The following is a 15,341-nucleotide window of genomic DNA, read 5'->3' as shown; positions in this document are numbered from 1 at the left end:
ATATATATTAAACAAAGCTCACACATAATATTTATGTTCAACAAAGCGTTTTTCCAGATATAACACTAGCCACCACTTCACTTTCATTACGAATATTTCAAAATTGTACATAAAGTCAATTGTAAATGAGATGAAAATGGCTGAATCTAAAAAACATTATGCTGTTTGTTTACGGTGTGTTAATCATTTAGTATTTTCTTTTTCTCATATGGAAAAATTAGTGTATATAAATTGCAATTTAATACCCATTAAAGGCGTACAATATGCTAGTAGATCAGATAAAATTTTAGATAAATAAAATTAAACCAACAACTCCAATATTAGTGACAACAACGAATTACGTCGACGACTATGCTGGCGACACATGTTACAATTTAAACAATTTTTATCATTACAACGTTCAAATCAGCTACAATATCGAATGATATAATACATTTTATTGTTAACTAACATAACATTTACCAGTACTACATATATAATTCACGTTTGTTCAGTATTACTCAATTCCGATTTTCTTGAGATATCAGCGCTTTAATTCTAAGCGGAAGATGTTTAGGCTTTCTTTATCGTTTCAAACATAAACTCTTCTCTGCATTTCCTCTATTTTTCATACAAAATTGTTCATAGAAATACCAGTTTTAAATGGCCATATACTGCAAGTTCAAGTTCATAAAATAATTGTCAGTCACTTTTACAAACGATGACACATAGCCGCTGTGAACAGTGGCAGAGGTAGGGCATTTTACCATTCGACTTTGACATCACACAATCTCCAACATACGCATGTTGTTACGTCATACTGGAACCAGAAATATGTTAACTATCTCAACATGAACATGGCATCACATTCCTGTAAAACAATTCATTTAGCTGATTTGAAAAAAAAAATAAACAAGGACTTCTTTGTTTCCATATAAATTCTTATCTTGTTTTATTTTTTTAAGATCAAACTAGTTATATCTTTAATACTTTAATATTGAAATCTTGCATTTCTAATGACGAGTATTTTTGCTATGAATGTTATTTTGACGATAAGCTTAAGTTGATAAAAATTTGTCATAACCTTTGTAACCAAACATTTAAGAACAAGACAGAGATATATGCACACGGAAGTAATTAAACAAAAACGAAAGTACCGGTACATACGACGAAAGTACAAAATCTACATGACACATACGCTAACAACCAGAGACAACACGTACTAACACAATATGCATGGTATATGTCACCGACGCTGTTGAAACATATTGTCTCTTGACCGGCAGGTTTCATGTTCAAGAATAGTGTTTTCACGTCCTCTCGAAACTTCTGTCCACTGAGAACGAACACGTAAAAGTTTAAGGCCTGGTTCAGATACATTAGATAAACAGAATCGTATCGAATAGTGAGGCTTTGAATCGCGTTTAAAGACCATGGATATTTCACTAATAAGAAATTGATTAATTTAAAAGGAACATTCGTTAGAAGAAATGTAACGTTAGCCATAAGTAGGTTCATAGTCACCGAGCGTAATCTACTTGTTTTCGAGTGTTTCCGTCCAAATGATGTCTGCAGTTTGATCCATATAACCAAACTAGCCTATATTAGGATACAGAATGGTATTCCAAAAAAGAATATCCAGTCAGAAATCATAAAAACGTTATACCACGCCTCGCTTTTCTTTAAGAAGTCCCAATTGCCGTTGAACACCTCAACTTTGACAGCGACGAAATGTCGCAGAAATTGAATCCTTGCAACAAAGATTGAGGTGGTGATTTCCGTAAATATCACCCTTCGCACCGTGATGACCTGATTCACTTTCAACGGAATCGTTATACTCAAGAGTCGCTCTGTTGTTATGACAACCAATGTCCACATCGACCCACTTACTAACTATTTTAGAACAAGACACACATATGCACACGAAAGTGATACAAAAGACGAAGGTACAAAATCCACATTACACATACACTGACAACCAGAGACAACAACAAGTATATACTAACACCATATGCATTGTATATGTCACCGATGCTGTTGAAAGATATTGCCTCTTGACCGGCATAGTTTTATTCTCAAGAACAGGGTTTTCACATCCTCTCGAAACTTCTGTCCACTGAGAACGTACACGTAAAAGTTTATGGCGTGGCTCAGATACATTAGATAAATAGAAGCGTATCGAATGGTGAGGATTTGAATCGCGTTTAAAGACCATGGATATTTCACTAATAAGAAATTGATTAATTTAAAAGGAACATTTGTTAGAAGAAATGTAACGTTAGCCATAAGTAGGTTCATAGTCACCGAGCGTAATCTACTTGTTTTCGAGTGTTTCGAACCAAATGATGTCTGCAGTTTGATCCATATAACCAAACTAGCCGATATTAGGATACAGAATGGAATTCCTAAAAAGAATATCCAGTCCGAAATCATAAAAATGTGCGCCCACACATCGTTTTTCTTGAATAAGTACCATTCGCCTTGAAACTTCTCAGCTTTGACTGCGACGAAATGTCGCAGAAATTGAATCACTGCAACAGAGAAAGAAGTGGTGATTTCCGCAAATACCACCCTACGCACCGTGAGCACCTGTTTTACTTTCAACGGAATCGTTATACTCAAGAGTCTCTCTGTTGTTATGACAACCAATGTCCACATCGACCCACTTACTGAAGTCTGAAAAATATACTCCATAAAAACGAAAGAAAAAGCAGACGTTGAGAAAAGTCCGATTCTGTTTAAAACCAACCAAGACAAGATTCTGAATAGCGGCCCAAGAATAGTCACAAACAAATCCATGCCTGCTAGTATTCCGAATAACACACTCGTTGTAGTGATTTTGTTCCGTGAAACCACCGCAAGAATTAGCCCGTTTCCAAATATTGACGACGCTACCAGTGGCATATAAAGAACAGTGACGACATTGTTTAGAGTCATAGACTGCTGTTGGAAGTCAATATACTGCTGTTGGGAGTCAATACTCATCGACGAGTTTCTTGTGAAATTCATCCTTTTGTTTTGCTAAAGAAACTGCACTTCAACACAATCTAGACAGGGCCACATGTCGAGAATGTGTCGGATGTACCGGTATATATAGACAGTTTCTGAACTTGTGATCACGTGGTCAAACAGCACAAATTCGAAAACATGAAAACGTATCAGTTGTTTCCTTTTAAAATACGTGATCAAAATTATATATAATTTTAGATAACAAATTGTCAAAGAGGTTCTATGGTATTTTTTTTACATATAAAGGAACTTGCTATAAAGCAAATGCGTGTGTGGCAATGCCAATGAGTCCATCGGTATTAGGCTCAGGTTCAAATCAAAGAAAGTAATTCCAACTTTGATTGATCTGGTTAATTTTATTTTCAAGCAACGCAATCGGCTTCCGATTAATATAGTTTAACATTTTCTTTTAACAAATGAAGTCGTTTTAGTTAAGGGGTGTTGCTGCAGTTTTGCTGATTTTTTTTCCATCTAATAGATTTTGTCAAAAATTGATATTTAAGATTATATATACAAATACTATATAAAAAATGAAATAAAAACATAGGGTCACCGGTCTTGTTTTGATTTTATTCACCATTATATAACATGTATTTTTTCAATAAAACTGAACAATTTCTAATTGCGTAAAAATCATTACTAACCTATGAAATTGGCAACATGTAGATATTCTATAAGGTAAGATACATCATATACCATTTTATTAAACCACACACTACCAATAAAAGTGAGTATTCATGTTCAATTTTAAGATTTTTTTATATAATTTTTATGTCACCCCAAAAAACGTCATTTTTTACTATTGTATGGAATTTAAAATTGTTCTGTCTAATAGAATTCTGCGAAACTGCTGAAATATGTTCATATACGTATTTTCATCTTAAAACATAAATAAAAAGGGGGGTCACCACACTTTTAACAGATATTTTTTGTTTTAACAATCCCTCCCGTCTACGTCAAATTTCATAAAATACAGCAATAAGGCAAAACCCAAGTACTAGTACATAGATTGTTAGAAATATGCATAGACATTAGACATTGTTTACAATCTAAGACAGGATCACAACAGCTTACCAAAAGACATTAATAAAAAAACAATATTTAAACACAAATATAAGACCATACAGTATCAAACTCGACCTTGATCATTAATAACGTACATGTACTTGTTCACAGATTTCGGCATGTTTTGAAGTTTGTGATTAAATGCTTTAAATTGATAAATGTAAACAACAGGACTGAAGAGCTCCAATATGAAACAAGAAAGAAATTAAAGAAAGAAAAAAAGTTAAAAAAGTTAACCCCACCTGGGATCGAACCACTGACAATGGTATTATGAACCAACTCGGTCATTTCTGATGATACTGATAACACAAATATTGAGTTGTGATAATAGCATCATCGGCGTTGCTATAAATATATCCTCGATTAAATAAACTGCCGCAACACCCCTTAACATAATCTGTATAACTACAATTCTTTGATTTACCGCGGTAACCTCAATTCATTCGAAGATGGGATTGTGTTAATGGATCAATCACTTGCACACTGAAGCAGAAAGGCTGGGTTTACTAATGCGACTAGCAATTAAGATAAAAACATTAATAAAATCAAGCACTTACTGGATAATGTTTTAACGTCACTCGCCTTAAATGTTTCTTTCATCTGTTCCGTTATATCAATTCTGTTTTTCGATAATACATTTATAATTTTTGGTAGCATTTGTAATTCAATATTGCAAAAAGTCAGTCCTTGTTCGCACTGCAATTAAGATCTAATAGATATTGCTGTATTATCCAAAGACGCTGTTAGATTACAATTAAATATCGTAAAATTGATGGTTATTTCCGCGAAAGTGAACTTTGCAAAGCAAGCTCAAAAAACGATTCCAGTGGACATCTTGCTCATGTTTGAACAGCGCCCTTTATACAAAATACTTTTCCGCGCCCGCACGCAGAGTCGCTTTTATCGCAACATACAGACATATTTTACAGATTAGGTAATATTATTAATTCAAAGCATTATGTGTGTAACAAAATGTAGCATGTTAGATCGAACTAGATATATTGCATTTGAATCGGGGTATTATTTCTTCTTTATTTGTTCACGTTTTTCTGTACTACGTACACCTCGTTACCAAACCCTACACGCAATAGAACTACCAAACCCTACACGCAATAGAACTACCAAACCCTACACGCAATAGAACCTTAAAACTTAAATACAATGCTGTTTGGTAATTACATATTTGATAATGATACCAACTGCTTTATATGTAAAAATGTTCAGATATTCATGAAAACGACAAAGCGTTTTTGATAATGTTGTTGTAGCACAAAGTTTTTATCTTTCTGGACAGGACTTCATTATCTTAAGTATGTACTGTATGTAAAAGATTTTTGAACCAATTCTTTACAAATCATGATTTTCTTTGATTGTTTTACTTGCGCACTTTTTAGTTTTCTTATGACAAATGTACTTTTGACCATGTAACATAGAGCTTTTCAAAATCATCGTCTCGAACATGTAATGTAAATAAAAAAACAGGGAAAGACCTTTAATAATGTTGTTTGAACTTAAGCTCCTACCCTTTTTCATAAATAGATGTATTTCTATGTATATTCTGTATTTGTGTCAACTGTACATGTGATTATTTTGGAAATAAAATATGTTTTAAAATAAAAAAAGAAGTGTGTATTTAAACCTTAGATGAAAAACAAGCTTAATGGAAATTTACAAAAATAAAGATGTATTTCAAAATACAAACTTGTACTTAATAGTTCCAACTGGGCTGGTTTAATTTTATCTTGAACAATTCCACGCACGCGTCTTTCTTGTAAACATTAGTCTTCGTGTAAATCAAACACAAATTGACGAATACATGATTATATACCGTCTGACCAACAAATTAACTAACGCACCAACTCTTTTTACAACCAACATGGTGACTCCAGTGTACTTTTATAAACTACGGCGGTTAATTAAGCATTATCGTTCAGGCGTGTTGACCACTTATAAGAAAACAAACATATTTAACTGACAAACATTTTGGAGCCTTAGAGCAATGTTTCTGATGCCATACCTAATTGAAATAGTATCAGTCGAATGGGGTTGAAAATCCGTATTTATTCACCAGTTGTGATTGACTAAATCATGGTCTTTCTTTTAGAAGTTAAACAGTAGACATTTATTTTGATATGAAAACTAACTTATGTTGATTTTTTTTACATTTCAAAGGTATTGTCTAACTTATTTACAACATAGCAGCCCTTGAAGAACAGACAAATTGAGACATATAGTGATGTTGATTGATTGTTCAAAACACATAATAGAAAACCCCGACAACAAATATCTCTGCCTTTTTATCGAAAACTCGTAAACACTTAAAATAGTAAGGCCTTTATTTCGTGATGTTGGGGTAGCTATCACATTTTTTTCTGTTTAAAAAAAACAAATTATAAAATACAACTTAAAGGAAGTTTTAACAAATAATCATGACAGTTTTAAATAATTAGTACTGTTTTTTTAAACATACGTAATAAATATACTGCGCATGCAATAAATGGTTCGAGATAATGGTCGTGTGCTTTTAAGTACGAACAAAAATGTGTTAAAATCTAAAGAAAAGTTGCTCGCGCGCATAATTGGCAGAAGAATAGGCGCCATATTAACACAGTGATGTTCATTATTACAATGTGTTTGCGGAGAAATAACCATTGCTGTGCGTCTTTGACCTTTATCATGCGAGAGGTGACGATACATCGTGAATTATTGTGTGTGCTCACTATTGTAATAAGAACTTATGAAGCATTAAAAAATCAAATACCAATAATACCAATCGAGTTTGCTTTAGTAGTTCATTTGTATGTGCAATATTAAGTACCGTTTTACAGCTTTCCAACGTTTCGATAAATATCAATGAAACGTGCATTGACTATCTCTAGAATCCGCGGGAATTGCAATCGATACATATATGACAAATATTTTTTATACGGTCCCTCCGCAAACGAATAGAAAATAGGTAACACAATACAAAACCTAAACGATGGCACGTCAAAACAGAAACGCCTATTACATAACCTGAGTAAAATACATGTGCAACAAAAGACACACCGAAACTTGTGGTGAAGAGAGTTCAAAGAATTACATTTCTAATCCAAGTTGACATAATATTACCTGTTTATTTTTAATGGTTAAAATCCATGAACAAAACTAGCAATTATTTATTGAAATCTTTTAATCATAAAGTCACTAACAATGTATTTGGTTGAAAGTTAAGATAATTTTTGGCATTTGGCCTCATCTGTCTAAGTTTTGAGCATTTTCAACTTCTTATATTACATACAGACACTTTATTTGCATAGGTAACGTAAAAAAATATATGTTCGTAGATCATGTATGAAATAAAAGTTATCTGCATGATCAAATACAAGTAACATGTTTGCATTGTCTGATGAAAGCTAGAAAGCGTCACTAAAATATAAGTAAAGATGGCCGCTAGATTCGTCTAACTTTTAAGTAACGATTTCTGCTATAATCTCAGTTTATAGAAATCCCGATGCACCTTTTGAATGTGTCGTTAATAGCATATCGTGGCAAATTATTCCGTTCTTGATACAGAGAATCTTGCACAAAGTGTAAATTAAGTTTTGCATCTATTTGTAGGTTTCAAGATAATTATTGTTTTGTGTAGCTCGCAAATCAGTCAAAAACGGCGTAAAAGGTGAAATAGAGAGTTTTTGGTATATCTATTCTATATATATGATCTTTTGATTCGACTATAACAGGCACTGATAGATAGCTATTAGTTTTAGTAAAAACATCCGCCCTATTACCAATTTCGGTAGCCTTATCATCCACATTTTAACATCGACCGGACAAAAAGAATCAATTATCGGAATGCAGCAACATTTTAAAGATCTACACTATTATAAGCGTCTCAAATAACGCGTATTATTTGGATTCATTATCGGCGAACTGAAGGCATGATACGGCGATGAAAGCCAGGATCAACATAGGTAAGGAACCAGTGGCTGCAATGGTAGGCGCGCCGTTGAGAACCGTCACAAAGGAACCTGATGGACAATTTTCCTTGTCCCATGTCGCATTCTCTTTGGCTTTTTGGTTTTCTTCTGTTAACCAATCCTATAAGAGCGGATTGCATATTGAAACTAAATACCACATATGTATTATATATTGTTTAAATGTCATGTCTGTCATACAAATATTACAAATAGAGAAATACTATCATCATTACCGATACGGCACAGTTAACATTTTTGCCACGTACATGTGCTTTTCATCATTAGTTTTCGCTTTTTAGATTGCTGATGATTTAACAATATTAATTGAGTCGGTTTTGAATACCAATTGATACACTAAATGTCAAAATCTACAAAATCACTGTCAGTAGTAATCGTCGGGGTTTCTAGTACACTGTCTGCATTTATAGTCAAGTGGTTCGCGGGCATGGCATGCATACCTGGAGTGGCTTAAAATACGCAAGCAGAGGGGCCGCACTGAGCTTCCTGTTCTCTGCATTCGTTCCCCTTGTCAGTTTGAACAACGCCTCGCCCCACTGTTCAGATGACCCCATCTGAAGCATCTCTCTGAAAATGTATGGCCGTTTTTGTCATACCCACACATTGAATCTTGCGAGTACGCGAAAGCACTTAACAATTATGGATATAGAACTCGTAAGCCCATGAATGCAACAGAACATATTTCGTATCAAACATCGATCGCAACTGATCTATTGGAACGATTTACTGCCCCAAGGAGGTGTGTTTCTCCAAAAGCAATTTATATATCGTACCAGTATATTTGTTCCTAAAAGCAATACTCACTTGAGTCTGTCGCCCGCTATCGTGTTTTTGTAGATGTCGCAGCGGTGAAGAGGTCGCGTGCTGTTCATGACCTGACAGAGCGCTTGGTGCCACTGGAACTGCAGCACGAAACTCACGAAGTACCTGCGGCGATATTCATGTACAGTTCAGTTAATTGATCTATCTAGGTCCTCATACACCAAGCATTTTTTAAATTTTATTTTTGTTTAAGACTATTGTTAAACATTTTCCAAAGTAGACCTTGTACATTTGGAACTGATTCTCACTTATCGCATCCGAGATGGAATAACAACCTGTATCACAACCTGTAGCATCACTGATACCTGATGCATTTTGGAAACTCAGCCGTGGTAAAGTCGAAGTAAGTTTTTCAATAAAGGCTGATTAATCATGTGGATCATCTAAAGTGAAGGTACATTAGGTCGTATCGTACTCTTACATTTTCCTGCACAATATGGTTCCGTGTCTTTGTGCATTCATATTTTAATAACTCGTTTTACTGGGGCTTATATGTTTTCAGTATAATGTCTAATCTGAGAGACCCAGGGTTAACGTTTGTTAACATTCATTCATTCGCTTGTAAACATAGCTGAGTCATTTAACTTGTTTAAAACCCTCCCAAAATCACAAACCCTACAAAATATAGTTATTATTTTCGAAACTACGATTATTGGATAAAACGGATGTTTAGTACTTTTCGTTAACAGCCTCGATATTCGGTGGTTTGTAATTACGATTGATGAACATTGTTAATAATATTGAACAGGCGTTCTCAGAAACAGAAGCGCTACCCGACAATATCTGAGCCCGATGGCTCCGACAGTATGCTCTTTAGCTGATCCGACATACGATCATTTTGAAATGTACAACAAATAGAAAATCAATATACAAAAAAAGAAACATTTGTATTTCAGAAACAAAAATTACCTTATATAGGGCGTGTTTCCGGGGATGTGGAACTTTGCCCCAGGGTCAAAATCCTGTTCAGACCGAGCCACTGGAGGCGAAACGCCTTGGTATTTACATCTTTAACAGTATTGAGATTATCCATAGGATTTTGCTTATCACGTTTATACTAAATAGTATATCGATATTAAAATTATTTATTTGACAGTTTTTAGCAAACGTACGTATGGTACAGCCTATACAAGTATTCTTAGATCCATTTAATTACTAAACATTTGCTAGATAAAGATGTTAAAAAACTGCTTTACGTGTGTTTTTTTGAATTACATTTGCATGTCGTAGAATGAAATTAAAGACATAACATAGAATTTGCTGCTTTTTCATGGCAATTACAAATATCATAGAACTTATATCTGATATATGTAGTTTCCATGGTTACCTGAGATTCCACCAGGCTTTATTGTAGTTGCTAGGCGTGGTTTCGCCCCGGTATACGCTCCAGCGCCACTGGTCGATGAGGTAGCCGAACGGCAAGAAAGCCACCTTTTCAAGCGCCATCTGCATCAGGAAGTTGATGTCACCCTCTGCAATAACGTGCAATAACGTGCAATAACGTGCAATAACGTGCGATAACGTACAATAACGTGCTCATCGTAGTATTTATCACGGATATATAAGTAAACATTACTGCAAGTACCATGAACGGATGAAGGTCTTTATATTCGGACACCAAAAACAGTGTGTTATGAATTTCGGATTAATTTTCAAATAATTTTAATACCCTTAAAGTTTGCAACTGAAATGCACCGGACTAAATGTCGGTTTGAAAAACAACATCAATTTAAGTATATTTCTTTATATAAGATTACGCTTACATAAATAACTAATTTCACAAGAAAGGTGTACGATTCATAAAAAATATTTTCAAGACTTAATGACAGATTTACGGTAATTTTGCCCAAACACAATCTCTTCCTGTCCCGGTGCAAACCTAACCTAATATTTTACTTGAGAAAAAAAAACCCCAAAGAAAACAGGCGACCAAATGAATTACTGTATACAGCATTTAACAATGTGCATGTCGAGGGATGCGACATTGGGTGAGTTTAGTTACTACAAACAACGACGCGACTTGAAAATAGAACGCAACTGCGACCCTAGATGGCAATGTAATAAAACTTCGTGTTCAACCTCCTATGTAAATATACTACATGACAAGTATACTCTCCCAAGCATCTTAGAGTCTCGAGTACTGTGCCTTTCGGTGAAAATGGAAAAAAACACACTTTAAACCAAATGCCAAGTCAATGATGCTATCAGTTGCGATGTAATAAACATTCGATTTTGATCAAGATACAATATCTCATATACATTAAGAGGATTCACGGTCGTTATATCAATTTGAAAGATGCACTCGCATTTTAGGACGGTATATATCACTGAAAACGGGTTAAACACCTTTCAAGTGATTTATGAGACACTGTTTCAAAAATACCGAAACTATTTGTGTTGACTTTTCACAGATTTTCTGTAAAACAAATACTATGTCAAACGGTAATTTATAACGTAAATACCCCACACATCAGTTGACACAAAGCCCTTCTATTTGTTGACGCGTTTGATTTGTTAGGCATGTTTAGCAGTGTCGGCCTTACCATCCCACTTGGTGTCAACGTTTATGGCAGTGAATGCTATCTACAGATTGTTCTTCAAGAGACCGACATCTTGTTGGTATGATTTACGACTGTTCTATAATTTAACGGCCAATAAAACATTAACAAGAGTGTGCTGTAAAACAGACATTTATGACGTCAAATGCTGATAAATTGCTGTCTGATAATTTTACAGTTGCATATCAATTATGGTACGTTTCGAGAATAAACAAGTGACATGCTCGGTTTACAAAGAGTCCAGTGACAATACATTTTTCTTCGTTTTTAATGGTTTTAATGGGTTTCTTTTGTTTTTATGTTCACTTTTAAGTGGCTCTCTTTAATCTCACATTGTAACGTACTTGTTTATATAGGCGCTCCGTAAACACTTGTCTTTCTTTTAAGTCAACATTATAACCACATAAATTAATTTTAAGTGTCCGTGTCACCATTGTTACGCAATAAACGAAGTGTTGTGACTATGAATGCGTACCTGTGCCGTTTGGAAGCTCCGGTATGAGACCTATCTCTTTGAGATGCTCCGGGGTCTGGAAAGACAGACTGGCGATGTCGGCCACACCCTCGTGGAACCCTAGATGGAAACACATATGTTGACGCTATGTTCGCATTCCATATTCCACTCAAAGCAATCTTACCACACAGTTATTTAATAGAACAGACTTTAAGCGGTACTGAGTATCATTATATGGAGCTGTCTGTATTTTTAACCTTAGTCCATTTTGTCTACATGAATCTGCCAAGCGTATGTACCAAACAAATTCGTGTAAATTGTAACTTGACCTAGCATACATGTAAAACATAAGTATTATTACAGTTATTGAATTATATAGCGCATGGTGGCGGCCTCAAAAAGTCGGCATCGCGCTTCATAATTTTGGAGAGTTGAAATAAGATTTATAAAACTTATTGAAGGCAGTCCAAACTTGCTAAACCAGGCCTAAAAAGGACTAAAGTATTTCAAGAAAGTGATTGCGTTGTGTTATGTAACAAGAAATGCGCATGGAAATATATGGGACTTGGAGAAAGAGTTCGTAGAGTTAAAGTCCACGCCTATGTGGCCAGGAATTATTACACCGGGTAGTGGAAGAATGACTCCTATGACAAGAGGGACGTCTAAACTGGAAACCAACCTACTTTTTAAACAACGAAATAGTGAGATAAAGTCTTAGTCAAAGCTATAAAAAAACTGGGGACAAATGCATAAGGGGCAAATCGTGGGGTATGACTACACACATGATTTCGAACTATGCAATGAGACTAATAATGGATTCAGGGTGAGATGGATTTGCACTTGGCAGTGCTGTTGCGTTCCATGGCGCGCTATTTGTAGCGTTGACATGAGGATGCAAATCGAGCAGGCAAGACCGGCTAACCTTAATGATACATCAACACATGCAGTAGAGCTTTTTCCTTATGATCGAAATGCATATTATCGATATACGAGAATGTTGAGACAGGTGGTTAATTAATGTATATTGCCAAGTTGCATTCAGGTGCTCGCCGGAGCGAATAGTTGCTTTAAAGAGCGAGGGAAGCTTCTGATGCGCTTCGAAGGGTAGGCATCCATGTATCCCTTACAACATGGGATACGGACGTTAATTTAATACAATTTTGATTTCAGTATATTTACAAAATAACGAGGGATGCAGACATTGGAATATTATTTGTTGCTGTTTTATAGTTCGGTGGAATCCCCAAACACTTGAATAGTGAAAACACTTTGAGGTTTTTGAAAATCGACATTCACCGAATTTACATGAATAGCTCACAAACACAACCATGTGCTTTTTTGTGTAAACTATGTTAACTATGATAATTATTGGAGTATTTAAATGTTACCTGGGTTTGCGCCGCTGCGGAAGAGGTACGGCTGATGGTTGTACTCGAGGTAGTACTGCACGTGGCCCATTTCGTGGTGAACGGTGTTCAGCTGGTCCCCGGTCACGATCGTGCACTGTTTTATCCTGCAAGGAAAGGCACACGAGATTCCATGTACGCGTTTAAACTTAAACGAATAACGGAAGTAGGTATGGGAGGAGAATATATTGCCTTAAAACGCTTCCATTTGCGAAGGACGTTTCACGCTGAGATACTGAACTAATTGTTACCCAGTTTCAATCTGTTGCGGTGGTATGGGGAGTTTGTGAGAGAGGAAATAAACATTCACATATATAACATAAGCAAACTATTTTCCTAAAAAATCTTTTTAGGAACATCATGGGGCACATCAATATTTCCCTAATTTGAATGGAATTTGTAGGTTTCATTTTCCTCATAAACTTTAAATAACTAGACATGTATATCGCATTTGAAACAAGAATGCTTAAAAAACAGACCGGAAGTCAGTTCCGTTGCTAAAATCCCAGGCAGATGCGTGACAAACGACGTCCCTGTCAGGAGGTTTTACTAGCATGGAATTAGTCCAGAAAGAGTCGGGCATTGGCTTCAGACCGATTGAAACGAAGAATTCCTCCGCCACCCTGTACATGTGTGTCACGTTGTAGTTCTGCAACATCATTCAAACGAAACAACATAACAACATGTTTACGTTTCTTAATTCTCGAAGGTTTTTTAATAAATGCCTTGAGCCTTTTCTGCATTGTATGGATCAGTAGCGAAATATCCAACAGGAAATCAAGAACCTACTTGTTCAATCATTGCCTTGGTGAGGTTCTGAGAGCCCTGTCCGGGATATGGCTCCAACATGTCATAAATGTTGTTCCATTGCTGGGCCCACATGTTCCCTGCAGCGGGAATGATGATATCTTATTCTGGCACATGATTTTTATGTTTAGACCTATAGACGCACTTTTTTAATTGTAAAAAGGTCATATAAATGTTGCACGAATATTTTGCTTCACTTTCTTCGTTGACGACATTCCAATGGGAAAACAGACCTTTTAAATAGTGATTAATGATGATCAAATAAAGAAAAATCTATACAATGATACTTAGTCAAATATGCTTAAGTTAGAACAAAAATCGCATTTACGAAATTACGAAGAAAATACTTCAATATTAACATAAATACATACATTATCAATAAATGATTAATACATCTGCAGGTTCTTACCAAATAAATGAGCTGGAATATGGCCAGATGAAGGGAAGTATTTAGCGTCATAATGCATTTTCAGCTTACGGCGGACGTACGCGTGCAATTGGTCATAAAGAGGCGCTAACTCATTGAATATTTCACGGACGTCGTTCTCGAACTTAGGGTCCTCGTACCACGAACGATAATACGCGCCCATATCAGTGTACTTTCCTGAAAAAAATCATATGAATTCAGTTTATTCAAAATATTTCTGTATAATTAAATAATGCAGTGTAACCTGTCTAAAACGAACCACGATTGTTCGATGTTTAGAGGTGTTCATTTTATCAGGGATTTAGCAGAATGCAATGTTCTTTCAATATGATAAGTATGTTAAAAGGTTTATTTCTTAAAACAATTAGACAAAAGCATGTATTGGTTAACACGTGTATTATAATGAGTTTTTGTGTAATTATTATTATCATTTGTATAACAAAATGTATATTGTGTACATAAACCTGTGTTATCACTGTACATAATCGATCAAGAATGTCATACTTAAAATAAAAGTTAGGATATATTTATGTTTGAAAGTTACGTTAGATAATACGATATACGAATATATTGTATAGACACGAATTCAACGTTTGTAGCAACTTACAGTAATTTATTTTATGCTTTCCTATGGTTTATAGAGAAATATCAGTAATTTAAAACTCGTCGCTTTATTGCTATAGTTATCTACCTCCACTTTTTTCAAAAATGAGTTTTTTTTTATATCGCTGTGTTCGTGAGAACGAGATCTTTAATATTACGTAATCGGATTCAAGATTCAGTCGTCACAGAAGTTTTTCGATTCCATTTTGCTCTATCTCCTACATTTTTACAAAC

At 35.1% G+C, this 15,341-nt stretch overlaps 1 protein-coding gene across 1 annotated transcript in view; it reads right to left on the bottom strand.

The window, feature by feature from the left end:
• Positions 1–7,155: 7,155 nt before the first annotated feature.
• LOC127863317 (angiotensin-converting enzyme-like) overlaps positions 7,156–15,341 on the bottom strand; it is a 47,722-nt gene continuing 39,536 nt past the window's right edge. The window contains exons 23-32 of the mRNA XM_052402736.1: positions 14,487–14,681; positions 14,060–14,157; positions 13,750–13,919; positions 13,253–13,377; positions 11,886–11,984; positions 10,180–10,324; positions 9,762–9,860; positions 8,835–8,957; positions 8,471–8,597; positions 7,156–8,133 (exon numbers count right to left, since the gene is read on the bottom strand). Coding sequence (XP_052258696.1) covers positions 7,942–8,133; positions 8,471–8,597; positions 8,835–8,957; positions 9,762–9,860; positions 10,180–10,324; positions 11,886–11,984; positions 13,253–13,377; positions 13,750–13,919; positions 14,060–14,157; positions 14,487–14,681 — 1,373 coding nt within the window. The 3' untranslated portion in view covers positions 7,156–7,941. The remainder of the gene's footprint in view (positions 8,134–8,470; positions 8,598–8,834; positions 8,958–9,761; positions 9,861–10,179; positions 10,325–11,885; positions 11,985–13,252; positions 13,378–13,749; positions 13,920–14,059; positions 14,158–14,486; positions 14,682–15,341) is intronic.

This window comes from Dreissena polymorpha, unplaced genomic scaffold, assembly GCF_020536995.1.
Source record: "Dreissena polymorpha isolate Duluth1 unplaced genomic scaffold, UMN_Dpol_1.0 chrUn004, whole genome shotgun sequence".
In the NCBI taxonomy this organism is placed as follows: Eukaryota; Metazoa; Mollusca; class Bivalvia; order Myida; family Dreissenidae; genus Dreissena; species Dreissena polymorpha.
The sequence above is the reverse complement of the archived record's forward strand: the minus strand, read 5'-3'. Positions and strand labels throughout refer to the sequence as shown.